This window comes from Lissotriton vulgaris, chromosome 5 (assembly GCF_964263255.1).
Source record: "Lissotriton vulgaris chromosome 5, aLisVul1.2, whole genome shotgun sequence".
Classification (NCBI taxonomy): Eukaryota; Metazoa; Chordata; class Amphibia; order Caudata; family Salamandridae; genus Lissotriton; species Lissotriton vulgaris.
Window position 1 is genome coordinate 326,333,326 of NC_141693.1, and position 27,608 is coordinate 326,360,933.

Sequence of the window (27,608 nt, forward strand, 5' to 3'; positions counted from 1 at the left end):
CATAATCACATAATTGTGCACCTCGTTCACTCACCTTGGCAGGTGGATGCATTTCTGTCATTGCCCGACTGAGCACTACCTGTGTTCCGCTGGTAGTGGCAGAGGTAATCAACAATTGCATCAGTGATTTTCAAATAATAGCAAAAAGCAGATAAGCACTAAAACAGAACCCAGTAAAACGTGGAGCGATGGGACACTAGAAACAAGGAAGGCCGTGTTAAACACTTTATTTGTATATGGTGATTTTTGCATGTGAATTGCCACATCAGTCAGCAGTGGCAATGCCCATAAGATTATGAAATAGAACAAAATCACATTCCCATAGGGAAGATTTAATAAAATATATAATTTAAACTAGTTCAAATGCAGAAACGAAGGTCAATCCAAGGGGGCCACATAGGCACCAGGGTGATCTGGGCCTGTGCCATAATCGCCTAAACAGATGTTGGGTGAGGACTTTGTCAGAGAGCCGGACATTGAATGGGTTCTTGGGAGGCTCTCCTTTTACTTTAGCAGTCTGTTGAAAAAAGCAGGTTTCTTCGAGCCCAATTTGGTCAGATGGTGAGTGCTGAAAAGGTTTTAACCAGAGTGACCTGTCCTTCGATGGGCACTGGGCTCTTATTATTGTCCACATTATTACTGCGGCTCTCCAGTACTTTCTGCCGATGTCTCTCCTCCTGCCGCCGCTTCTTCTCTTGGCGTTGCTGCTCTTTCCGCTGTTTGTTGGATAGCTAGTAAAGGGGGGAAAAAACGAAAACGTTGCCACAAAAATCTCATAGTGGTACACCTAAGAATGTCATTTTAGTCAGCCTGTGAAATGCTTATCATCGCTTCTGAAAGACTATGGTGATGTGACTGAATGTTTCCTGCCCTTTTATAAGAGATGCCTATTTGATAGCACCCCTTCCCTCCCCAGACACCATGGATTTGTAGCACGTTTCCAGTGGAAACTTTGTAAAGAGTCTCAAGTAGAAATATTTCCAGTTCCAAATGATCACTTTACCTTCAACAAAATGAATAGTTAGGGTCTTGTAATCATTCATGCCAATCATAGCAACTCATTTGAATTCATGAACACTGGAGTAGCTCACCAAGGTACAGGATCCCAAAACAAATTTTCATAAAACAATTTTTATGATGACCTCAATGAAAATATGTCAATATGAGGCCACATTTTTTGATTCTTTGCTCGGTCCTGTACACTAATGCTGTGCCAATGTTTCTTGATTTATGGAGTTGGCCATCAAAAATGTGAGCACATTCATGTCAGCTATCGTAGAATGGAATTTTTAGAAATGAAAGGAGCTGACGGGTCAAAAGGGTCAGGGAGGTCAACACTACACTGGGTAGGAGAAGAACACTAGCATTTGCAATGCAATAGTACTCACATTTATGAGAGTTTGAGCTATTGGCATTGTAACTGACTGCCTCTTATTTACTTGTTGTTTATAAAACAGATAAATAAAAAGGCATGGTCATTTACAATACAAAAAGCTTAAACTCTCGTAAATGCAAGACCTATTGACTTGCAAATGCGTGCTATAAATGGTTTTAAAAAGCGTTAGGAGAGAGCGTGTCCTGCCTGCAACAGCAGGCAGTACAAAGCTATTTGAGAAAAATAGTACTCGGAGGTTGTAATTAAAGCCTACCGAACAACAACACACGTAACAGGTGGTGTCGCCATGGGAGGTCACAAAATGAGACAAGACGGTACTAAGGAGGGACTATTAAGCCTTTTGACAAGTGGACACCCTCAGTTTACTGTGGACAATAACACAAGCCAATGAAAAATGTGGGCGAAGCTTCAAGTCCCTACCTCAAAACAGCATGCCTTGCAGACCAGCGAATGTGCTGCCCAGGCTCAACCTAAACAAGCATTTGCAATGCAATAGGTCTCGCATTACTGATAGCTTGAGGTATAGGCATTGCAAATAATGCAACGCAATAGCTCATACTTTCAGTAATGTGAGACCCAGTGCATAACAAATGTTTGCGTAGTGAGCCAGGACCAGCATTGTATGTCTCCCTGAAGTACCGCAAGCTGTTCCTAGAGGTCCCCAGTGAGCAAGACACCAGCACTGCATGTCCCGGTGCAGTACCGCAAGCTGCTCCTAGAGATCCATAGTAAGCAAGGCACCAGCACTGCATGTCTCGCTGCAGTACCGCAAGCTGCTCCTAGAGGTCTCTAGTGAGCAAGGCACCAGCACTGCATGTCTAGGTGCAGTACCACAAACTGCTCCTAGAGGTCCCTAGTGAGCAAGTCACCAGCACTGCGGACCTCTTTTGATCACACATGGTACTGCAGAAGCTATGGTAAATTCACCATACCCATAATGCATTGCATGCAAGACAGTACTACAAGTACATTAAAATAGCTATGTCCATATATACAATTAGTAGCTTTGAAATGTGACAAGAATTACTACATTAATTTCAGATTAGGTTGTACTTTGTGTGGAGCGGAATAAGGGAAATTTATAGATGGCCTCATATAAATGTAAGATGTTCTAGTCAGCAAAGTAACCACTGCCAGCCTAGCTTAGGACCTTTTGCCTGAAGCCTTTTAAGAAAATAGTGCCTTGAGGGTGTAATTAAAACCTAGGGAGTAACAACACATGTAACACGGGATGACCTCATGGGAGGTTACAAGAAGAGACAAGGCGGTACTAAGGAGGGACTACTAAGCCTATTGACCAATGAAAAGCCACCATTTACTAAGGACAGGGACAGGAGCCAAAAAGATGGGTGGAAAGTCAGCAGAGCTTTATGCCCCTATCCTGAATACAGCATGTCTAGAAGAGAACGCAAACTACCTAGGCGAGACCTAAAAAAGCATGGGGACAATAACAGGTCAAGGAAAAAGCAAGAGGCAAAATAATCACTCACATTTACGGCTATGCAAATTCTAAGGTCAGCAGTTGAAGGACACATCAACCACTCAAAACACTTACACCAAATTGGTCCTGGGCGGGACAAAATCAAGAATAGGGAGGAAAGCAATTGAATCAGGGACAAGAAAATAAGATATACAACAAAAACACCCTATCATGACAAAGGGGCTGACAGAAAGACCACATTATGTATATCTCTTGTGGTGGGTCCCTCTTAAATATTTTTTAGATGCATAGTTTGTACAGCATTTTTAGCATATGCATTCCAATGGTTTGTATCTTTTATGAATTGATTATCTGCGATTGTATATGTGTATTGTGTATCTTTTATGGCCAAATGGCCGAAATAAAGATTGAAATGAATGAATGAGTATATCTCTTGTACTAGAAACAGCAGGTTTTACCAACAGACAGCTTAAGTTGCCAGTAGCAGAGACATCGAATTGAACTATAAAATACATTTGGCCAAAAGTCCACTTAAGTATCCCCTCAAATAAGAAAACACTGTAGGAAATGGATTATGTACACACTCCTTAGAGGAACACTGCTTTAATAAAATGTTAATGATATTCTTATAAATGAGTTAATGAAAAGGTGTTCTGGCATATCGCAATGAGTTATGCAAAAGTTTCTGAACATCAAAGAAGATCCCATAATGGAAAATTCTGCATCATTCAAAATGATTTTAACCATGTCAAAGTTACTATTAATTCTGTACCCATGCGTCAGAATACAAAAAAAATTAGATTGCAGAACAAACCTCCTTACACACTTCCAGAATAGTCAGCAGCTTAAACCTCCTCGAGCCCCCCAAAAAACCTTTGAAATCTGATCCTAACTGACTTTACTTATGGTGAGAATGCGGCTCTAAGAGGACTTGGAAAGGGTAGAGTAATGCACTTAGGACTAGAAAGGTCGGGGTGGATTATGGAGGGACGAAAAGGTGTGGTCTTTTGAACGGGCAGACATATCCACTTGGTATGTGCTAGAAGGTGTGGGGATATGAACTTTGGTCACATTGTAGATGTGGGTTATGGAAGGAAATGCAGCTTTGCAATATACCTTCTGAGGTCTGTTTCGGTCTGCCGCGTTTTCCTCACTGTAGCTGACCAGTGGAACTATCAGTCTAGCACTACCATCCTGATGTCTCTGACTCTTCGGTTTTACGAGTCCATTATCAGCTTTGTTCTGGCCATTTCCTTGGCTACTGAAGTTTCCACTTGCTTTTAGACCATCTTCACACAAGGCTGGGCTGGGAGGTGAAAGACCTTGGACTTGCTGCTTTACAGATTCACCCTCAGCATCTGCCAGACGATTGGAATGAAAAATAAGAGTCAACAGGTCAGCAAAAAGCTTAAGGGATGCTGATGCAGCAAAACACACAGACAATAATAAAGAGATGCAGCAACAGTCAGAAAGAAACTTGGCATATCGAACACCAATAGCCAGTCGGACAACAAAGATCCTGATCTGAGATGCGACCACCAGCCAGCAAGGGGTTGTTGAAGGATGCCACAAGCCAGCTGCAGATCCTACTAGTCAACAACACCTTAAGCCACCCGAAGGGCTCGTAAGTTTGACATCTGGGGATGCTTTGAGGCACTATCAGCTTGCGGAGGGATGCTACTGGATGCAGAGGGGACACTGGTAACCACTAGGTAATCAAGACATGTCTCCCAACAAGTCAGTTTACACAACACCTATAGCCCACCAATGGACCTCCACTGGTAAATGGGAACTGGAGGATGCCTTATATTACAGCCTATAATCAATCCTGCTGTCCGAAGCACTGCCACAAGCAAGTATGCACAGCAGCTACTTAGGCGATAAACCACCAATTGTGTTGTGGGTACTCAGTCAGCAGCCTCTAACATTGCAGCAGCTTTTTGGAAGCCAAAGCCGCAAGGCAGTATAGAAATGCCAGAACTGGACTAGGGATAAATAGGCTACAGCCAAATAGAGATGCAGTGAATGTTGCCTTCAGTTGGGAGACACAGTAGCTAGTCGGGGGTGATTGGTGCTGTCAAAGGCAATGAGCGTGCAAGTAATACCAGCCTCTGCTTACGAGAGAATATCGAATACAGTCAGAGATTACCTTAGGTGAACACAGATGATTCAATCAGATAGCTACACACAGTAGTTTGACTCAGTCATGGACGCGCACAGCTGTCACAACTATTGGGGGCAACCACTTGCAAAGCAAATACAGGAGCAGCATCCATTGAAGACAGCAGATGACATCACAGCAGGGAAAGATCAATAACCACAGGCTGGCTCACCAGTAACACTTTACCTATTCTGCTTAATTCCTCGGTTTGTAGAATGGCGAAAACAGCAGACTCAACATCATAGCTCTCAGCTTCAAGGTTCTGCAGGATTAGGTTAACATCCTACGCATAGATAAAGAAATCCCATGTAAGTCATAAAACAGAAAGAATTCACGGTCACTAAATCAACCTGAGAACTGGAACCAGGAAGACCTTGCCAAAAAAGATCAGACTAGGACTTTCATTTACTCTGTGATATATAAATATCCTAACGAACATTTACAAATAAAAACAGTATGAATGCAATTTGAGATGCCACTAGGGCAGAGGTCTTCACACATTTTAATGCCCCCACCCTCCCCCCGGGCAGTCATTGGAACCCCCCCCCCCTCAGAATTTTTCACAATTTTTAATTTCAATTAGCAATGTTTACATACGTCTAGACTTAATTAAGCATTGCAGTTACTGTTTTAAAAATGCAATCAAATACATGATTGCCAAATACTATTCTGGGCAGGCAGGCCTTGCTAATACGTACAAGTATCTACAGTGTGCTTATTAGAAGTCGAGTGGGGGTTTTGAAGAATATATGGAGCCCCTTCCCTTTTGACACATACTCCCAGCTAGGATATGAATGACAATAGGTTACTGGTGGTCCATTACAGAGCAGCTTACTGCCACTCACTTTTTTTCAGCGTAAAACAAAGCACTGTTATCAGCATAATGCTTCTTTTGGCCAGAGCCCGTCCTCCCTCGCCCCAGTTTGACGACCCCTTCAGTAGGCTTCGCTCTATATGCAGGCAGAATCATCCAGATGAGCAAACCTCTAACCAAGTCAAGCACTATCAGTGTAAAGCAGCATCTATCATAGCTTACCTTCCCATCCTTCAGAATAAAGACAATTACTTTAGATAGCAGTACACAGCACTTAAAATCCTGACAACCCCCCCTCCCTCCATTCAACCACCCCAAGGACAGGATAGGTACTTCCATCTACACCTACACATGTATCTGCATCAACGTTCACCAACCAGCAAGTCCCCCAATGCAAGCTCTGATGCATCACTGTAGCTGTTCTACCATCAGCTATCTTTTCCTCAGATGTGCAACAGTTATCTTCACTAACCGAGCAGCCTGTAGCGTTGCGCACTTTGTGAACTGCATCATCCAGCTCCTGCTGATAGTCCTCATCACCCCAATCCTGTGTCTCGGTCTCAAGGCTTTTCAGCTGGTTTCTTTCATTCCAATTCAAATCATCATTACAAAGCATCTGGAAGAACAAGAAGATACATGTAGAGAAAGGAGTTAGGACAATCATAGGGAAGGATGACAGAAGAAGCACTCGGGAAGCACACGAGGGCACCAGACCAGACAGCGTGAGCAGCCAGGGGCAAGAGGTCAGAAGAGAGCAACAAGGCGCAAGAAGCCCAGGTAGAGCAGCGAAAAGCAACAATTGGAAAATGAGATATGAATGAGAGACAGCAGAACAAGTGATAGGGAACAAGCAAAATCCAACTGCAGTTACCAGAATAGAAAAAAGGTGACGGTGCACTTCTATGCCCCACGCACCTGAGTCTGGAGGTTGGCAGGAGTCTCCGAGTTGTCATTAAGGCGCCTCACACTGTCGTAATGTTCTCCATAGCGATACACAATATGCAGCTCCTGGGCACCAAGCTTGTCTGTTCCACGGACCTGATGCACTCAGGGGAAGGACAACAAGGCATAAGTGACAACAGAAGTGCTCTTTAAGACGCCACCAGCTGGGTTTCACTGCAGTTTAGAGTCATGTCGAGGGCTCGGACTACTGAGGCGAAGCCTCTTTGGCATTCGACCGTGCCAAGGCATGTCCGTGAGCGCCCTACAAGGAGCTTTTAAGTAAACCCGGATGCCTCTAGATGTACTACAAGGCTGCGCTCGCTCGCCCTTCTTTCCACCAATCACCCCCTGTGCAACTCTTGGCTGCACAGAGACATTTTGATAAGGGAGAAGGAGTTCAAGTACCCACGGCTGCCATATCACAGTTCTGAGAACACAACAGTGGAAAAGGGTGTAGACTGGCACTAGTATAGGGTATGCCTATAGATGAGGACATTTAATTAACCTACAAAGTAGGGAGGAATCCACTTACACCAGAAGAGTGTGCGGACAGTTGCTCAGGAAATACAGTGGCACAGGGAGACAACACTGGTCACGGCGATTCATAAACTGTTTCTTGGAATAGACTTTCAGCACAATAGATCAAGTGATACACTAATGCAGGAGGTGGCAAGACGCTTGGTTTGTAAAAGCACCACATGGTGAAACGAGAAAGGCCGAGAGTGGGTACAGGGGATCAGGAAGACTTGTGGCTCAGACAGGCTAACAGTGAACACACATTCAAGGAAGAAAAAGGTACGAAGACATCACCAAAATTCAAAAGACATTTGAAAAATAGAGCAAAATAAACTCTTTGACATGGGAACTGATAGGCTGATCTGCAGGGTCTGTCGAATTCAAGGGCAACTATGCAATCCCTGGAACCACACATGCCAGGTTATATGGAGAGCTCAATGAATCGCAAAATATCTCCCAGTAGGCATCTGACTTACAGGGGTAGTGACATCAGTAAAGAATTGTGAAGAATAAAGAGGTGGCCCATAATATGGAGTTGTGGTGGAACGAACACACTTAAAAAAAAAGAAATACCTTACTGGGTCTGTGGTGATCTTGGGTGTTAAGCCTCGGTGGTCCTGGAGGCTTCGGGGAAGGGAAACCAGAAGATCCTGCCGCCGCCTCATTGGCTGATCTGGTCATGGGTCAGCCAACGAAAGGAGAACCTTCAGTTACTCATCACAGAGTGGGACGGGGTCAGTGAGTCTTGCTGACCCCACCTTAATCTGTGATGAGGCGTCAATGATAAGACAGTCGGCACTGGGCACTTCAGGGCTTGAAACTAAAGTGCCCAGATCCTAATCTATTGCTGACATTCCCCCTCGGTAGGGTGACCAGTCGTAAAGGATCAGCCGTACAGTCCTAGTTTTCCTAGGACTGTCCTGGCATCCTTAAACTTACTACATACATGTCCCAATTTTAAAAGAGGGTCGGGTCAGCACACGCGTTTATCACTGTGCTGTGAAAGCTCATGTTCACACTGGCCCCCTCATCGCACCAGGGACAGAGCTTTGATCAAAAAAGTCACCTATTGTGCTGCCTGACCTCCTTCAGGCAGCACAGCAAGATTTCATGAGAGGTGAACCAACCCCTACAGAGCCAATCACTCGAGGTCAGATTCACAAAGCTGCCATTGTGAGGGAGTCGTATTGTCGTGCAACAAAGCTATTTTTATAAGCATAAAAGGATTAGCAATACTAATAAATATAGGACAAATGCTATCAGGCTGTGAGTTGGAGCCTGTAGATACTCTGAATCAATGTCTGTGCTGCTTGGATCACCATGTTTTCAGATGTACACCAGTACAGCAACACCGTGATAAGAAGTCTATAGGAAAGTACAGTCTTTGGTAGGATTTCCCCTCAATTTTAAGCCTACTGTTTTTGCTGGATTTACTGTGCACAGCAATGCTGCTAAACAGGTGTAAAGTGCCTGTGCGTCCCTATATACACGGTCAAATTAGTTACATCCCCTACTGCAAACTATTCCCTAGTATATGGTGTAGACAATGCACCCATGGCCTGGAAGTTAAATGCCACCTGTGGACTGCAGCACCTATTGTGTCACCCACAGAGCAAGCCTGTAAATCCTGGCTTCTGGTCTACCATGTGCAGGCTGACTACAGCAGCCTAAAACCCTGCTAACAAACCTGTTAAAAATAACCTTTTCTGACAGGCAGGCTAACCCTGCTTTTAACTATTAATTAGTTATCCCTAAGTAACCCTTGCTGCCCACAAGGTCGGGTATCTGATATTCAAAAGTGAACCATGTGCAAAATTAAAGTTGGCATGTTACTCCAGTGACAAGCCCCCAAGGTTGAATTTTACTGGCAGGGCTGTGGCTGGATACTGGAAAATGTAAATGTCCAGACTATATATAAACTGTGATAAGACCTTTGACAGGGATTGACTAGAATAGTCTTTCAAGGTCTATTTGTCATATTTATTAAAAATTCAATCCATTATTGAAGTTGGATTTTTTTAACATGTATGAGAATTTAACTTTTAGAAAGTTATACTTTTCATGGGCTCCAAAAGGGCTAAATCAGAATTTAGGGACATGGCATACAGTAACATTAGACAATTAATATACAGATGTATGGTCACAACACACTCCTGGGCTCCATGAATTCCCCATCACTGTTATGAAGCATTAGATGTCAAATAAAATCCATAAAGGAACACCCAGGAATGTGAAAAGCCCATGAAAATGGCAAATGGATTGTTACACAAAAATACATATCATTACACTATATCAAGGCAAACCTATCAAGGCAAACCAATCAAAGTTTAAGAGTCCACCACAATGAAAAGGCTAACTACACTCCACCCTCCACTCGGATCAAAATGTCCAAAGCATAGAAGGAACCAGTGCAATTAAGCCACTCGCCAAAGCACACCTTCTGCTTACATATATCAGACCTGCCAAATCTCGTTCAACCCTCACACACACGATACTACTCAGTTGAGGCTACTGTGGTCGCCAGCTCTTACCTGCCATAACGGATTGTTCAGCTGGTGTATCACAACCTGCACCTGATGGTTTCGTGCAAATGCTACAATTGCATCATTGCCAGCAAAGGTACCTGGTTTCTCCAAGTTGGCAACTAAAAAAAAAAAAAAAAAAAAGGAAAAAAAGTGAATTGTCTAGGAGCAACACTACAAGGGCTTTTACAGATCCACTAGTGGCTTTTGCAAGCCTCATAGGTACCCTCTCCCACACTGAATCTACAATCTTTTTGTTACATTGTCCTCCATTTCTAGTGCCAAGAGGAAGCAAAGCACATTCTCATTATTCTCCATATTGGCCCTCAAAAACACACTGGGAAATAACTAAGTAATGGTTATAAGTCCCACTCTGCACAGAACCGTCACTGGGATCGGCATAACATTGTCCAAGATAAACATTGCCAAATTCTGGACTTCTCCATCTCCTCCTCCTTGAGCCAGCTGGAAAATGGAGATTGACTGGTTCGCCAAACAGTAACAACCCATTTACATCTCCAGGGGGTGTCCCCAGAAACATAAAACAGTATGGGGGAGGTGACTGGCTTACCATCAGCATTTCATGTAAAGTTGTAGATCGTGTTAAAAAAAAAAAAAAAAACACAACACATTTCGGAGTATAAAAATGCCCCCTTTGCACGAAGCTCTAGATCCCTTGGCCACATAACAATTAGCTAGCATTCTCTCCTTGTCTGTATGTTTTCCACTTTATAAGGCACTATAACCCTTCCACCATATGCACTGACTCCAACAGTGCTACATGTGGTCCTTCAACACACATGTCATAGTCACAGGGAGGCCTTGTTTCCCCTCCCAAAATGATTTCGCCATTAGTGGACTGTACCACCCCTTACACTGATCTGCCCATCAGTAAATGCACGAACTCGCAATTTCCCTCATCTCCCATCCTGCACTCTTTTGGAATGTTCCACCTAAATTAAAGATCAACTTTTCCTATTGTCAAAATCCAACTCTAGACCAATAAAAAACACACTTCACCTAACGCTTGCACAATTTCATGGTCAATGATTCAACTCTTAGCTCAAAGAAAATGTTTGCAGTTTCAAAGGCTTCAACTACTTATTCATCCCCAAGAATTTCTTCTGACAACGCTCTACCTGGTCTTCTACCATCCTAGCCACCCTGTCGCTGGGTGGATTCCCCATCAAAAGGCTAAACCTTCCCTCCTCCACTGGAGGCTTTGCAGGAGGCTACGCCCCCCCCCCCTCCGAACCCCCAATCACAAAGCTTCCCTCCCTTCCATATGCTTGCACCATCAGAAAACCTCTCCTCCTTTGTGCTTTTTCCCTGTCCCAAGGACCTACTCGCCCAGTCAGGGTGGGTACCACTCGTTTAGGTCTCTTTTCCCACCCAAATATGCTTCTACAATCACAAAGCTCTATCTTCCCGCCTGCATTCCTTCATTAATCACTAGAATTAGCTTCCTTTTTTATAACACTTCATTGGTACAGGATTTTCTTGACAAAAGAAAAACAGGTTTTTCCCTGTGACTCAGTCTGTCTTCTTTACTACCCCATGCACTTAGTCACAAGGCGCCATCACGTATCTCACCCGAGCATGCCTTTCCAAACAAAAGAGCGCAAAATCCCCTCACACGTCATGCTATCACAAACAAGGCTTCATTCTGTTTCCGCCAATGTACTCACAAAAACTAATCTTCTCTCCAACCACAACACACTTCCTTTCACAGGTCTACACCACCCATCCTCAGCCCATTTACATCTTTACAGTCACAAGGCTCTAACATACCTCTAGACAAGTGCCCCAAGTTCACATGGACTCTCACCCAGCCCTTCCACTCTGGCAACAAGGGAATACACCTCACCCAGGATCCCATTTTTTATTTCACAAAAAATACCCTTCCCTTACACGAAACAAGATGTAACTGCCACATTAGTCCATATCTTTCCTGGTCTAAAGCTTACAGCTTCTACCGGTGCAGGAGACACACCCACCATGTCTATCAAAAGGCACATCATCTTCCACAAAAGGCTCAAAATCCTGTCGATGCTTGATCATATAGTCCACAGTCTCCTGGCGGTGCTTCAAATGATTGCGGGAGTGGCCCTCCAGCTGGTCACCAAGTGCCCTGAATAGGCAGTTCCTGCAGAGGAAAAAAGGATTAATTAAAATCAGAGTAATAATACAGCCCAGAGCAGCCAATTCTCCAAACGAAAAAGGAATCCACTTCTACCCTATATGTAAATGTAAATGTAAATGTAAATGTATTTATATAGCGCAAATCGCCCACATCGCAGGCATCTATGCGCTTGCTTAGGGAACCCGTCCTGGTATTCCCCTGTGAGATACCCCGGCAGGGTATCCACAAGGTGAAAGCCAGGCATCCCGCCGCGAGGGGCCGTTGTGGAGATTAAGCAAGCTATTGCCCAGAGTCGCAGAGTGTGAACCCGTGAGTCGAGTAGGCACCGGAGTGAGAATTATCGAGTCCGTGGAATTATTGAGCCCAACCCCCGTCGGGGCGGGGAATTGAACCCTGGTCCAGGGCCGATCTCAGCTTCCGGGTCTGCCGCCTCTAACCCCTGAGCCACACTTCTCCACACTATCCATCACAGCTGCTTGCCACCTCCATCCATCATAAGTGCAGATTAGTCACAACCCCCAGGGTGGCACAATGGTTAATGCCACCAGCTTTTCTTAGATGAACCAAACATGACCAAGCCCATCAACCAACGTCGTCAAGGAACTTTGCCACCCAAACTAGACATTCTTGTTAACCACTGCAAACAGACTTTCCACTGACAAACTTCCCCCTAGCATCCATGCGGTCACTTCGGTAAGCTTAATTGTTTCAAAATCATGTGGATTCACCATACTTCCCACATGCTAGGCAATTCCATCCAAGGCAATTGCATCTTTTAAAATCTGTGGCCTAACGACACAGCACACTCATTTTGCTGCGTTGTGAGCAACATATAAATAAGCCAATGGTTTGACAGTTAATGTTTCATCCTGTGGGTCTGTTGGTGAAGTAACATTAATAATGTGACTTGCTGTAACTTAAGTGAATCACAAAATCCCAATGTTTTGGGAATCAGGATTTCTCTTCAGTTCTTGACCTTTAACCTCATTGTTGTGATCTGAATGGTGTAGTGTTTCCAGACATTCATTGTTCCTCTTGGAAGTTGCAATTTCTCTAGCTCCACCCGTTTCATTTCATTTCAATCTTTATTCGGTTTAAAAAACCTTGTAAGATACAATATATTAAAATCATAACACATCATATTATAATACATAGCAAATAGCAGCAGTGGGTAAAAATATCACCACATCTCATTTGTACAAAATACGCAAAAAACCATCTACATTGGGGTTGGCTAGATCCTGGTCGGTCCCTCTTCTATAGAGAACACTGAATAGATATACATAATAGTAAAATAATAAATTAGACATCTGTTTTTGTTAAAAAAAGTGGTATACACCATAGCAATAAAACAGGCAGCACTATATTAACTAGTAAAGGAGTCAATAACATGGTTAAGTAGCCCATTACATTTAGGTTTTTTGATTTTTCTTCCTCCTGATCAAGGCTACACATAGGAGAAAGCGACTTAGGCTAAACACAATCGGTTGTGCAGTATCTCCTTTGAATATTCTGAGTCCAACCTTAATTTGTCTAAGGCCTAGCCTATAGCAGATTGGCTTAAGCCATTTTTTCCTAGCTTTAAGGTATGCTGGGCATATGAATAGAACATGAGACTCATCCTCTTTCATCCCCATCTCACAGAACTCGCATATGTTAGAGCCAGCGGCCCCGGTCAACCCCTTATTACAGTTCCAGCTAGTTGTTCTTTCTTTTAATAGCAAAATGCTATACCGGAACTTTAAGTATAGGCTTTTAGCCAATGGAGGGTGAATTTCATCCATGAGGGGCTCTAGTTGCATATTCATTTTAATTTTAAAAAAAAAATCGAAGTTAGAGTCCCTGTTCTGGGATTTGAAAGCACTGAATCTCTAATATAGTCCCAGTACCTTTGCTTCAAGATGTTTTTTGAGCTGTTTGTGAGAGAATCAGGGTCAAACCAAAAGTCACTTAACCCTAGTTTTTCAAGCCATTTTTTGACCTACTCTAGCCATGGCAAGCGCGTGGTATTCTTTATAGCCAATATCTCTTGCAATGCTTCTCTATAATCAGCCAGCTCTTCAGTGGACCATAAACGGACCCAATAGAGTAGCGGACGAAGAGAAGCATAATCATCAGTACGCCTAAAATTAAGGTCCCATAATACGGGTGTCAGTGGTGTTGACCCAGGTATCCCTAGAAGTTGCCTAATGAAGGAATTTTCCCTCACTCGGAAGGTATCCTTTAAAGCATAGGCCCAAAGGTCCGCACCATAAAGTGAAGATGATTGCACTTTATATTTAAATAATTCAATGGCTGGTGAGACTGCTTTGAAGTGGCTATTCTTGTGCTTCTTTAAGATCGGTACCTGGTTTTGGGTTAACCTAAGTTTTGAATTCTCCAATTGTGTTTTCCATGTGACATCACTGTCTAAAATAATACCCAGGTATTTAAAATTGGGAACTTCAATAGGTTCATTGTTTATCTTAAAAACCTTATTAAAACCTTTATGGGGGTTGATTGTCATAACTTTTGTTTTTGAGGAGTTAATTTCTAATTCCTTGTCATGGCAATACAAACTAAATGTGTTTAAAAGATTGGAGCCCCCTAGGTGTCTGAGAGATTACAATTGTGTCGTCTGCGAATAGTAATGCCGGAACGGCTTGCCCGCTCAATTTGGGAGAGTCATGCTCGCAGCCCAAAAGAGTGTCGGGGATGTCAATGACGTATAAAGAGAATAAGGTAGGTGCCATTACGCACCCTTGCCTTACCCCTTTTGCTATTTTTATTTTCTCGGTGACTTCTCCATTCGGTCCCCATCTGACTCGTGCGTAATTATTCTCGTGGAGTCTGGTTAAAATTTGAAGGATATTTCCAGGGACACCCATTCTGTTTAATGTCTTCCATAGGGCTGCCCTAGGAACCATATCAAAAGCTGCCTTCAAATCAACAAAGGCCACGTATATATGGGAACTCCTTATAATGGTATATTTCCAGACTAAACATAAAAATCTAAAAACCTGGCCTACAGTGCTTATCTTGCATCTAAAACCTGCCTGATATTTTGTGTAAATAGAGTGCTCTTCGATCCAAGAGGTGAGCCGACCAAGAACCTGTCGTGCAAAAATTTTTTGCAACACGTCAATAAGGCTGATAGGCCGGTAGTGCGAGGGATTTGACCTATCACCCTTCTTGAACAGAGTAACAATCTCTGCCCCCTTCCAGGTTTCCGGAATAGGAGCTCCTTGAGCAATTTCATTGGATAATAAATTGATATAAGGAGCCCAGATGTAGTTTGTGTTTCCAAAGATCACCTGGTATTCTGTCAGGGCCTGGTGCTTTCCCTGACTTGACTGCCTTAATTGCTGAAATAGTTTCTGTTAGAGAAAAAACAAGGGGTGCATCATGCGCTGCCAGAGGGGCCTGCAAACTATCCCAACCTCCACTCTCACCTGAACTTGTACAGGAATATAACAAAGTAAAGTGCTCGACCCATGTTTTTTCCTCTAAAAATTTGTCTTTACATTCTGTCACCCCCCTGGTGCCTCTAGCAATGAGGCTCCAGAAGGAGGTCTGATCTTTGCACTTACATGCGTCCAGCAGATCGGACCAAACCCTTTCGTCCCACTCTTTCTTGGACTTTAATAAAATTCTTTTATACTGGGCTCTCTTAGTTCTCACAATATCCATTGAACCCCCCCTGACCGCTGTAATTAGGTCTGTCTTGGCTTTCCGGCAATCCTGGTTATACCAGGTGATCCCAGTTTGTTTACTCTTTTGGGCGTTATGTGGTCTTTTTACCGCCCTGGTCAGGATCCCGCCAAGTTGGTTAATTAAGTGTTCATGGGATTCTATCAGACTAGGATTTTGGATGACAGTACTGTTACCTAAGAGAGAAGACATATGCCTCACAAATACATTATAGATTTGACTAATGATTTTAGAGTTGTCTAATACCACTGGCCATTTCAGGGATCTACGGTTGTTTGCCACTAGGGGATCCTGTGGCAAGGACATTGTGCTATTAGCACTTTTGTCAAGGGTTTAAAAATCTGAGTTTGGACAGATAAGATCAGAGGATAATGGTCGCTTTCCGTACGATCATCCACCATTAGGTCGATGGTCATAGGCCACAAGTTCAGGGAAACTAGTAGATAATCTAGGTGGCTGGAGTGTGCCCCTCTGGTAAACGTTGGTCTACTGGGGCAGTCTGATGGCAACCGCCCGTTGCATGCGCGTAGGCCGGATTCTAATGTCAAATTCAGTAATTGTATGGCGCTCACTGAGCAAGGTGCTTTGTAATTCGTATCTACTAAGGGAATATTGTTGGCACTGTCCTCATCCTTATAGATGTCTTCTAGACCTATTATGGGTTCAAAACCTCTGTTGAGATCACCGCCTATAATCATTTGTGCATTTTGATCAAATCCCGCCACAAGATTACTCAGGTGGGTTACAACTGTTGATTCTTTACATGATCGATGTGGTCTACTATAGATATTGATCACATAAATGCTACAACCCTTGGTGTTTTTTATCTCAAGTAGTAAGATGTCGGGATTATTTGTATCAATTTGCTTAAAGGACAGGCCTCCTATGATTTTCACCCAGATTGTTAGTCCGCCAGAGGGTCTCCCCCCATTTGTATTTACTGCGGGTATGAAAAAAGATCTATAGTCAACCTTGAAGTAGTTTTCAAGCCCCCAGGTCTCCTGGAACATGATTAGATCCCCACTAGCCAGATAATCATGCCAAGACGGATCTGAAAGATTTGTTTTCAGACCCGCAATGTTCCAGCAGATGATTTTTGTACTTCCTAAAGCACCTAGTGTTTCTACTACCTGACATGGTGCGGTTACCCTAGATGTATCTAAATGCAGTTGTTGTGCCATTGTGTCAACAGAATGTAATGGCTGTTGCGAGATTTTAATAGGTGCATTCTGCTTTGGTTCGACTTCAAGATGCAACCTAGCATATGTGTGGTTTGTACTACATGGCGTTGTCAAGGCCCTTCCCTCAAGTCAGTCGCAGTCAGCTAAGCCAGCTAAGGCTTCAAACCTATTTGAGGTGCTGACTCCCCAGTTGTAGGATGGGGCCCCAAAGCCCCAACCATTTATAGGGGCATTCCATCTAGGTGCATGGGTAATGGGAAAGGGTGGGTTCTGGTGAGACCCCAGCCATCCTCCATTAAAGTCAACATTGCCTATAGGTGCTGGGGTATTAGGATACAATACATTCTGCTGCATGCCTGGCCATCCTCCTTTATATTTAACATTTCCTATAGGCCCACAGTTATTGGCTATTATGCCAGGCCCTCGTCTGCCCATTTGGTTCCAGTTTTGCCCTGAGGTAGTGTTGTGAAAAGTATTGTGTTGGTTTAGTAGCCATGGACCTGCCCTGTTTTGGGGAGCGTAATTTGTGTCAAAAGCTGGTAGTCCCCCTCCCCAACCATTATCTCTCATTGACCAAGCTGGCTTCCGGGGTTTTTGATTGTTGGCCTTTTGTGATTCATTATAGAAAAATTCTAATGTGAGAGGGATTATAGAGCTACTTCTTTTTTGTGGTGGAAGGATATTTAACAAAATATCAGGAAGAGCAGCTGGGGTCGAAAAGTTTAGTATCACACAGTCGCCCTTCCATTTTTTTTGCTTGTTTCCTATCCAACCAACCCTCCTTGCCGTTTTAATTTAATCAGCCAGCCACTGTTCGCCCCCCTGTGCTATCCGCATATTATTTGAGAGCCAGTATAGTGCCTTGCTTTTTAGTGATGAGGCTGACTCAGTTTGGTCCGGTAATAGGGTTGGCGTGTTGGCTAGCACTAGCACCAGCGGTGCTGCTTCAACTACAAATTGTGTTTGGTTTTCTTCAAAACTAGAGGGCACTGTAGCATGTGGTGGATCAGTTAATCGGACAGTTGGGGCTTCTAATGGCAAGTTGTTAGTAATATGGCCAGAAGTTTGTGGGCATTCTGAAGGAATTACTCCTGGAGGGGTAGCATCTGATGTTACCCTCGGTTCATTATCTTTCTTTGGGGAATCACGGCCTTTATTAACATTACTTAAGGCATTGCCTATTGCATCTGCTAAGACATTTTGTGTGCTTCCAAGTTTCTTTATCTCTGCAGAAAGTTTGTCAATCTTACTGATAAGTGGCTTAATGATTGTCTGAATTTTTATTTCTAACAGCTCCGCTATTTTAGACATTAAGTCCTCGTCCAATATGTCCCTCGGATTGTTTTCCTCGTTATTCTGGCGGGTACTTTTTAACTTTGGTGGTGATGTTACCTTATTTTTTCCAGAACGTGCCCCCCCACGTTTGCTTTGCAATCTGCGACAGGCTCTAACTGCCCTTGAGGTCTGTTTAGCCGGTGGATCGTCCTCCACGTCCTTTTTCATCATTTCCTTCAACCTCAATGGCAACCTGTGCATCTGAGTCATTATCCACATGTTGTTCAATGTCCCCCACATTCACTGTGCTAACATCGATGTTGACAATTACTGGGGAAACTGGTGCATGGGGATCGTTGTTGGAGTCTAATAACCGAGACTCATTTATTTGCGAGGAGGTGGGTGGGCTCATGTGAGGAAGGATAGGTGATTGGGACAGACCTAACGATTGTCTGCGTTCGCTGTTTATTTTACTAACCACTTGAACAAGGTAGTTTTCCATGGTGTTCTTTGGTGTTTCGGATGCCATGTGATGATTTCTTTTACGCATAATTATGCAAGGGTGTGTGATAGTCTTACGCCCGCAACTCGATAAAACAACAAGGTTTAATTCCCAAGGTTAAAACAAAAGTCTTACTTCAAAACTTGTGCAGATATCCAGCTGACTCCTTTCCAAAATCGTCAGAGTGTTTGTCTGTTATTGGCGTTTCCACGTGGGCCCCCTCCTTATCCCGGGCTCCTGGGCGATTCAATAGAAGCTATATAGGCTGCTTACCGACCCCCGTCTGGATAACTAGGGCTCAGGAGGCGGTCAACCAGCGTCTGAAACACCACTACTCACAATAGGCTGTCATGCAGGTAAATCCCTGATGCACAATGAAGTAACTTTAAGGGGGGTGGCCTAGCCTGGCCTACTCGTGCCGTAGAGGGCCCGCCCTTTGCCCGGGCTTAGCCCCTGGCGTCCCGCTCGCGTCCCGCGACGCGGGTCTCTCCCCTGATTTAAGCTGTCCTTCGCGCTCTCAGGGGCGTCACGCAACGCGCCGCCGCGAGGCCTGCCGGGTATTGTAGTTCCCGGAGCGGTGGTGTGGGTCTCGGTGGCAGGATGACTCTTGGCGGTGGCGGCTTCTGTGTCTGCTGTACGGCGTGGCAGGTAAGTTAGTAGCGGTCCCCCCGCTCTGCCGGTCTCTCCCCTGCTTTAAGCTGTCCTTCGCGCTCTCAGGGGCGTCACGCAACGCGCCGCCGCGAGGCCAGCCGGGTATTGTAGTTCCCGGAGCGGCGGTGTGGGTCTCGGTGGCAGGATGACTCTTGGCGGTGGCGGCTTCTGTGTCTGCTGTACGGCGTGGCAGGTAAGTTAGTAGCGGTCCCCCCGCTCTGCCGGTCTCTCCCCTGCTTTAAGCTGTCCTTCACGCTCTCAGGCGCGTCACGCAACGCGCCGCCGCGAGGCCTGCCGGGTATTGTAGTTCCCAGAGCGGCGGCGCGGGTCTCGGTGGCAGGATGACTCTTGGCGGTGGAGGCTTCTGTGTCTGCTGTACGGTGTGGCAGGTAAGTTAGTAGCGGTCCCCCCGCTCTGCCGGTCTCTCCCCTGCTTTAAGCTGTCCTTCGCGCTCTCAGGCGCGTCACGCAACGCGCCGCCGCGAGGCCTGCCGGGTATTGTAGTTCCCGGAGCGGCGGCGCGGGTCTCGGTGGCAGGATGACTCTTGGCGGTGGTGGCTTCTGTGTCTGCTGTACGGCGTGGCAGGTAAGTTAGTAGCGGTCCCCCCGCTCTGCTGGTCTCTCCCCTGCTTTAAGCTGTCCTTCGCGCTCTCAGGCGCGTCACGCAACCCGCCGCCGCGAGGCCTGCCGGGTATTGTAGTTCCGGAGCGGCGGCGCGGGTCTCGGTGGCAGGATGACTCTTGGCAGTGGCGGCTTGTGTGTCTGCTGTACGGTGTGGCAGGTAAGTTAGTAGCGGTCACCTGTTTCTATTTTCACCTTCCTCTCATTTCTTTTTTAAAACACTTCATTACCCGGGCCCAAATAGAAATCTTAAAGTGTTTCCAAGAGCGGTCTTTCTTGATTGGGTCATTGGGAAACTCAAAAGCAAAAAAGGAACATATGATGGACGGAATGATGAACAATGCAAACATTTACCCGCAGTCACAAGGATCTAGATTTAATCCACCATTCTTTTGCTTAACCACACCACCCCAGTTTGGACTCAGCCACATGCAAATCAGTCTTGATCCTGTGCCTCATGGGAACAGTCCAGCCCTTAAACCATGGCGAAAAGTGGAGAATTTTGACATCCTAGTAAGCCAAAAATGAATTCTCTTAAATTCAGCATGGTAAAGTTTACAGTTGGAATACTGAACTCAATTGTGCCTCAACACTCAAACCTCAATTTCTCAAAGGAACCAATAAGCCAGGACAGAATAGGAGTTTGCTACTCTCAAAAGAACTTAGTATGCTTAATGTTGCAACTAAAGACCGAATGGTCAGCTTTACCAGTCTCTACAAAATTATCTACATGCTTATTCAAAGATAAATGGACTTCTCTTATGCTTCTCATTTTGTAACACCTTTTTCTCACTTGTTCCTTCAAGGTTTATTCACTTTTCCAAACTCAAAATGTCCTTTTTCACCGAATCATCATATGTATTCGATTATGGTTCACAATCATATAAGCACATCAATGAAACAGATTAGCAAATATATTATACATAGCACGTCAAAACTATCTACAAAATTTTACTACATATAAAACATAATCCATTAAAAGATTAAGCTGTTGCGTTACAGAGTAGCAGAATTTAGGAGATGATCAGTGAAATGTGTTTGTGTTGGAGTGCAGCATTTGGAAAAAAAATGAATGCTGACCTACGTCGCTTGAAGTCTCATCTCCTAAGAAATAAATATTTATGGGAAAATTACCCATTAAAATCAGCACAAAAAGTACAAAATGTAATTAAGTCCGAGGTGATTTCTGAAGTGAGGGTTTATCAAAGGGACATGTGTATATGGAAGCTGCATCATTGTGCCAGGGAAAACTGTTACTCTGAAACAGAACCCAGTCTAAAACTATAAGGAGCGTACACTCCAGGGAATGAGTAACCAACAATATACCAAATCCAGATGATATTAAGACCATGGTCGTATGATAAACTGCTCTCAATTATTGTTTTACTTAAGGAGGCATGAGCTTTACCTCAGATGGAAGACCACAACAGCAAGGGTGCCATTTAAACTTGGCCTTCCACATAATTTAGTCCTAGCTCTTAGTGTATGGCGTAGTGTAGGCTACACCCAGGAAGCACCAAAGGGAAGCAAGCACAGCCAGGGGCGGGGAAGCAAGCACAGCCAGGGGGCAGGGAAGCAAACACAGCCAGCCAGGGGGCAGGGAAGCAAGCACAGCCAGCCAGGGGGCAGGGAAGCAAGCACAGCCAGCCAGGGGGCAGGGAAGCAAGCACAGATCCAGTGGGTCTTCATAACCCAAGGTGTCCATCATGTTCTTCACATGGCTATCAGAATATCCATAATAGAGCCGTTCTGCCTGGGCACTTTTTCAAATAAGCCTTTTGCCCGCTCCCCATATGGGCCTGGTAAACAAGTGCCTGCCCCACTGCTAATTCAATGAGAATCCGGCAAAAATCCCCGACGGCCCCACAGATGCGCCAGTGACCTTCTCATCTGACCCCGGTAAGCCCCACCTCCAACCCCACACTCGACAATCCGTCAGACTCCCGGGCTGACTGTCACCACAATGGTCTACTGTCACACCCAAATATCGGCCAAAGTTAAGCATTCGTAATGTGGCCCACCCAAAACAAAATCCTCAACCACTCGTACCTCCCGACCATCCCAGGTGATAGACAATTTCTCTATTACTTCCTACACGTCCCCGACCCCAGAAACCTGTAAGTACAGCAGCCTTCCCCTCCCTCTCCCCCTCTCGCGCTCTGGCTCGTCATACCCTCACGTCTCACCAAGAGAGTGGTCCTCCTTAAACATCCACTTCATGGTGCGGGTGGGACAGCGAGAGACCGCAGCTGTTCTGGCTGTGACAGCGGCGACAACACCACCACCACCGATGGGCCCAGCTTCCTCTGACGTCAGCTGAAGTGGAGGGGCGGGCTTACGCCGCATCACTGCCAGCAGCAGCCAGCCGGGGCGGTGCCTTCGCCTGTCCTAACGCTACCCACTTTGCCAGTGGGTGCGGCTTAGATGGAGTCGGCGTGGCCACGAAAACAGAAAGCGAAGGGAGAGAATGGCGAATGCAAGGACGGAGGAGGGCGTGGCCAGCGGGAGCAGAGCCAAAAAGTAGTAGACTACAGCAATCTTAATTTGATTTTAGTCTGATAGTAACCACAAAGGGATGGGGCTAACAAAGGAATAGGTTTTTAGCCTAGATTTCTGACGATTAATTTTATTGTTAACCCCTTAAGTGCTGCTGTCGGCCAACGGTCGTCTCGAGCACTACCTTGCCAGTGCTGCGCACGACCGCTGGCCGACGGGCTAGCATTAGCTCTTCGAACGTTCAGCACTGGGCGCTGAACGTTCGACGCTCCTATGAGGATAAAATAGACAAACACACGCCCTGGTATATTGTTCCTGTCGATTCTATGGAGGCCCCGCTTGAAGCTGACGCTGGAAGCTGCGTGACTCACCTGCGGCCTACAGCCAGTACGGCGTCCATGCTTGGTGCATCGGTGAGCAGGGCGGCACCGAAGCAGACAGAGGGCCAAGCACTTAAACAAGAGAGGAGCGCTATACATGACCACGTTTCTCCGAGGCGAGGCAAAAATGCCTCTGAGAAACACAAGGTCATTTTGCGATTCGGGGGCGTGTTTTTAGCAGTTAAGTGTGTTGACGTCACGGTTTAAAAACTGCAAAAAACACGCCCCCGAATCGCAAAAAGACAGGGCTTGAACAGAGTGACTGCCCCTCTCCTCCAATGGCTGGCCTCCAGTTAGGAAGCCAGCCAATGGAGAAGAGGGGCGGGTTCAAGCCCCACTGTAGCTAAAACAAAAAATCTCAGACTCCGCCCACTGCTTACACAGTGTGACGGAGACCGAGACCTAATGAATGAGTAAAACGTCTTGCATATACTCATGTAACTATAAAAGAAAATAATCTGGTTTTAAGAGTGTATATGAATGTAATACATTGAATGAGCAAGTGGTAACATGTAAGTAAATAGGTTTTTAGATTTAGAGTGTTTGGTATGTGTGTTACATATTTTTATGAGGGGATGAATACATAGGAAGTGGGAATAGTAAATTGGCTGTCATTACTAAATGTTTACGAAATGAAGATAAAATAAATATTATTTGTAGAAGTATATTTTGCACAAAAAAATATATCCTAATAAAGGGAAAATTTGATAACAATTGACTCTAAATGAAATTAAGGTTCTTAATAAATCTACTTCATATGAAGAAATTAAAGTAATTTGAAAGACAATATTGCTAAAGGGGGGGGGGCGGCTTTTGATGCTTTTTCAGCTATTCATCACAGTCACCATGGCCCAATTTGCATGTTCTTTATTGTAGCCTCTATTGTACAAACTGGTCAAGGAGCTCGAACCACGGCTCCAGTCACTTTCATCCCAAATTTTGTTAAATGTGCATCAATTGTGTCCAAATTATCATACAATGGATGAAGACTTAATTTTAAAACAGAATTAAATTTAACACGTACAAGCTCTGTCAAGTCAAATAAGTTGCTCTATATTAAAGTTTTTGCCCCCTCTTGCTAGGCAACACCAATAAACCGCTCTTCTATAATATACTTTTTTGGTTGTCTTGTGTTTCGCAGCTGGTCCCATTTTGGATAAAGGTGAAATGGCTGCCATATTTCCCACATTATGTGAAGAAAAACACAGAACGTGGAATATTGAGATTACGAAGAACTTGTCCCTCAGTTACATGACTCAGACAAAGCAGGTGCTTCAGCAGAGAAGGAAAGGTGCTTTTCTGGCAGCTACATTTTTTTTTTACGACATCCAACTGGTTGTTCAAGGAAGCAATAAAATGGTGTATTTTTAAGTCATGTGATTTTACACCCGTCTATCACTTACCCATTGTTACAAGACAAAGGAAGGATTAAAGGTACTAGGCCCGGGCTCTTCCGGACACTCGTAGGGACAGCCTGGATACAGCCCACACTGTGGGAGACCCTTTGGCACTTAAGAGATGTGCCCCCTCATGGGACAAAATGAATTATGGGCTTTGCAGGCAGCCCGTGTAACAGTCACAACCCTCTCAGAGCTCTATAGGCGCACCACGCACATCATTTTCCAAATAAAATCTAGCTTTAGTTTCACTGAAACACTCTGGAACTCACTCTTGTACACCACTATAGCAGACTGCGTTGCAAACAATTTTTACCATTCCCATTTCTTACGAGAACTTATTGAAACTGCTTTCCACCAAGTAAAATACATTATTTCAGCAAATACAAAAAATATCCATGAATGTCACTGCAACATGGGCTACTTGGTTTTGGCACACATCCATTGCATAAAAATAAATTTTACAAAAGAGCAGTTTTGCAATGAGCACCGTTAGAAATCAGATTTCTGGTTGGCTAAGGCTTGCGCCAAAGTCAGGCAGAAACCACCACTCTAGTCAGGGCAAGGGAGTTACACGCTGAAGATAAGCCCTGCTCACCCCCTTGGTAACTTGTGTAAAGCGTTTGCGCAATACACACATACACAGCAGCAACACACTAGGCACACTTCAAAGGAAACTCCACACAAGGTTATATAAGAATAGCTATACCTTTGTATTATCATAAACACATTAGAAACGTAATCACACATTTACATTGTGCCAACTGGCACTGGCAATATTCACAGGGGATTATATACAGAACAGGGCCAATCGAGCCACTGTCAGGACCATCAGCACAGGTAAGTAAATATAAAACAACCAGTAACTACTGGTACCATAATGACCTAAGTATTATCACATTAGCATTAGACACCATCCTAAAACATCATAACATGACATAAGGCAATAAATCACATTGGGCCCACACCTCATTAGCATAAACACATTACGCATTAGGCCTCACCAGCATAAACACATTATGCATGAACATCCTAAACAAACACATTATGTCATAGGCATCACGATAGATACATCATGCAACATCACATTAGGCCTAAACACATTATGCCTAAACACTGGACATATGTCAGATCACATTCCAGTAAAACAACCAGTCATGACTGGTAACATTGCATCTTGCCTGAACCAGTTAGGCAAACATAGTAGGCCTGAAAACTGGGCATAAACACATTATGCATTGGTATCACATTAGGGCCTTGCGCCCTACCAACACTCTAAACTGACCCCAGGCCAACTGGCCTTCCTCTGGGCTCAACTGCCCTCTGTCCGAAATGTCAGGGCTCTAAGAGGGACCTCGCAAAGGGCCCCCTGGCTGCCTCAGCAGCAAACACAAATGCCCCCCAAGTTGTAGTTGCCCACTACAGCAGCGCAACTGAGAAACAAAAAGGAGGCATTGGCACTACTGTGCCACCTGAGCCCTACTGTGCCACCTGAGCCCCTCTCTGGGACTCTATACAACCAAAAGTGCCCCCAAATGATGCAGCTGCCCACTGTCAGATGGGGCAGCTGTGAAAGCCACACAGGCACTCACAGGGGTCCTTAAAGTGGCCACGGAGAGCAGGCACCGACATTGTAACCCGACACGCCCCCTCGCTCCCCCCAAAAGGGTTACAACTGAGCCACCACTCACTGCGGCTCTGTGGATCATTCTACCGTCTTCGCTGGTCACGGGGCGGTCCCCAGGCACCGACAATGTGCCTCGGTGGGTCCCGCCTTCCTTGGAGCCTCTCTCTTCATTTCTCTCACTGGGGCAAAGGCAGGGAGCAGCGGAGAGGAGCCCACGAAGCTCCTTCTCTCCATAGTGCCGGTGCGCTGGACTTCTCTCTTCTAGGTCACCTGTCCCGGGTCGCTGCTGTGATTTCTCTCAGCGGCTCCTATTTTTCGGCAGCCAGGCGGAGTGGGCACCCGGTCGTTGAGCAAATCCTCAATGCGGGGTGGGCGCCCGCGAAATAAGCATGACAGCGGGGTGGGCACTCGCTCCTTTAGATCGCAGAAAAGCGGGTGGGCACCCGCTCCAAAGGAACCACAAGGCGGGTGGGCACCCGCCCTGAAAAAATGCATACAGGGGTTGGGCTCACACTCCGCTGGGCAATAATGCGAGGGAATCCCCACGTTGGGATTCCCCCTAAAGGAGATGCAGCTCTGCGCTGCGAAGCCCCAGCCCTCTCCTCTTGGGTAATCAAAGTATAGCGCTAGAAGCCAAAAGGTCCCGTTAAATCCAAGGAAAAGGTCTAAGGGGCACAGCTGGGCCCAAGGGGCTAGCACACAGGGTCCTCCAGCAGGGAGGCAAGAACCCATGGCAGTTCCTCCTCCAGGCTCCTCGTCCCCTTTGTCAGGTGGGGGCTCGGTGATCAGACACCCCACAGGAGGCAGAGCCAGCAATGTACAGGCTAGGCACAGATCTATTCAGGGTCAGGGGATTACTCCTCCCACTACTCCAAATGCAGATGTCTCATTCAGCCTAGAGCCGACTCACCCTGCCCCTCCTGGAACCACACACACCTCCCAGCCCCTGTCACTCAAAAGCCAGACATGCAATTCACATCAGGCAGGCAGTCTCATAGCACACAGAAATGCCAATTTTGAAAGTGGCATTTCTAAAATAGTTATAATAGATCTGCGCACACCATTGCGCAGCATTTATTATGACAATTCCAAATATACTAAACTTGACCAGGCTGCACCTCTCATATCAGGAATTTCCACTGAAACACTTAATCAGGGAACTCCCAATGCATTCCTATGGGAGGGCAGCCCCACAGGAGTGAGAAACCAAAATGGGGTTTGTCACTACCAGGACATGTCACACACTTAAGGTACATGTCCTATCCTTTACCTGCAATGCACCTTGCTCATAGGGCTAGCTAGGGCCTACCTTAGGGGTGACTGACATGCAATAAGGGGGGGGTGGGGTCACAGACATGGCACACATGTTAGGTGCCACGTCACAGCTGCAATAACACTAGGAGGCCTGGGATAGGTTTGAAAGTCTATTTTGGTGGGTGGCGCAATCAGCACTGCAAGCCCACCAGAAGTATTTAATTGTCCAGCCCTGGGTATATGAAATACCACTTTATAAAGGGACTGACCGCTAAATTAAATATGCCAAACAGGTGTAGACCAATCTTACCATATTTAACACAGAGAGCACACACACACACACTTAACACTGGACATCAGTGCTGAAGTGCCCAGAGTCCTAAAACTACTAACACCATGTCAGAAAAAAGGCTAGGTGAAAGGCAAAAAGTTTAGGGATGACCCCGCAAAAAGGGCCAAGTCCAACACGCACACTACACTTCAAGATAAGCCTTTTTTGTTGATGGACAGGAGGGTGGGGGATTAGTTAACTTCGATAGTGTTGTACATTTAAAACTAATCCACTTTACTATCTATCCAGAGCAAATGTGAGCCTACTAA

At 45.2% G+C, this 27,608-nt stretch overlaps 1 protein-coding gene across 1 annotated transcript in view; it reads right to left on the bottom strand.

The window, feature by feature from the left end:
- Window positions 1-212: 212 nt before the first annotated feature.
- OTUD3 (OTU deubiquitinase 3) overlaps window positions 213-27,608 on the bottom strand; it is a 40,087-nt gene continuing 12,691 nt past the window's right edge. The window contains exons 2-8 of the mRNA XM_086921563.1: window positions 11,790-11,938; window positions 9,802-9,914; window positions 6,728-6,850; window positions 6,285-6,428; window positions 5,185-5,281; window positions 3,954-4,195; window positions 213-731 (exon numbers count right to left, since the gene is read on the bottom strand). Coding sequence (XP_086777689.1) covers window positions 555-731; window positions 3,954-4,195; window positions 5,185-5,281; window positions 6,285-6,428; window positions 6,728-6,850; window positions 9,802-9,914; window positions 11,790-11,938 — 1,045 coding nt within the window. The 3' untranslated portion in view covers window positions 213-554. The remainder of the gene's footprint in view (window positions 732-3,953; window positions 4,196-5,184; window positions 5,282-6,284; window positions 6,429-6,727; window positions 6,851-9,801; window positions 9,915-11,789; window positions 11,939-27,608) is intronic.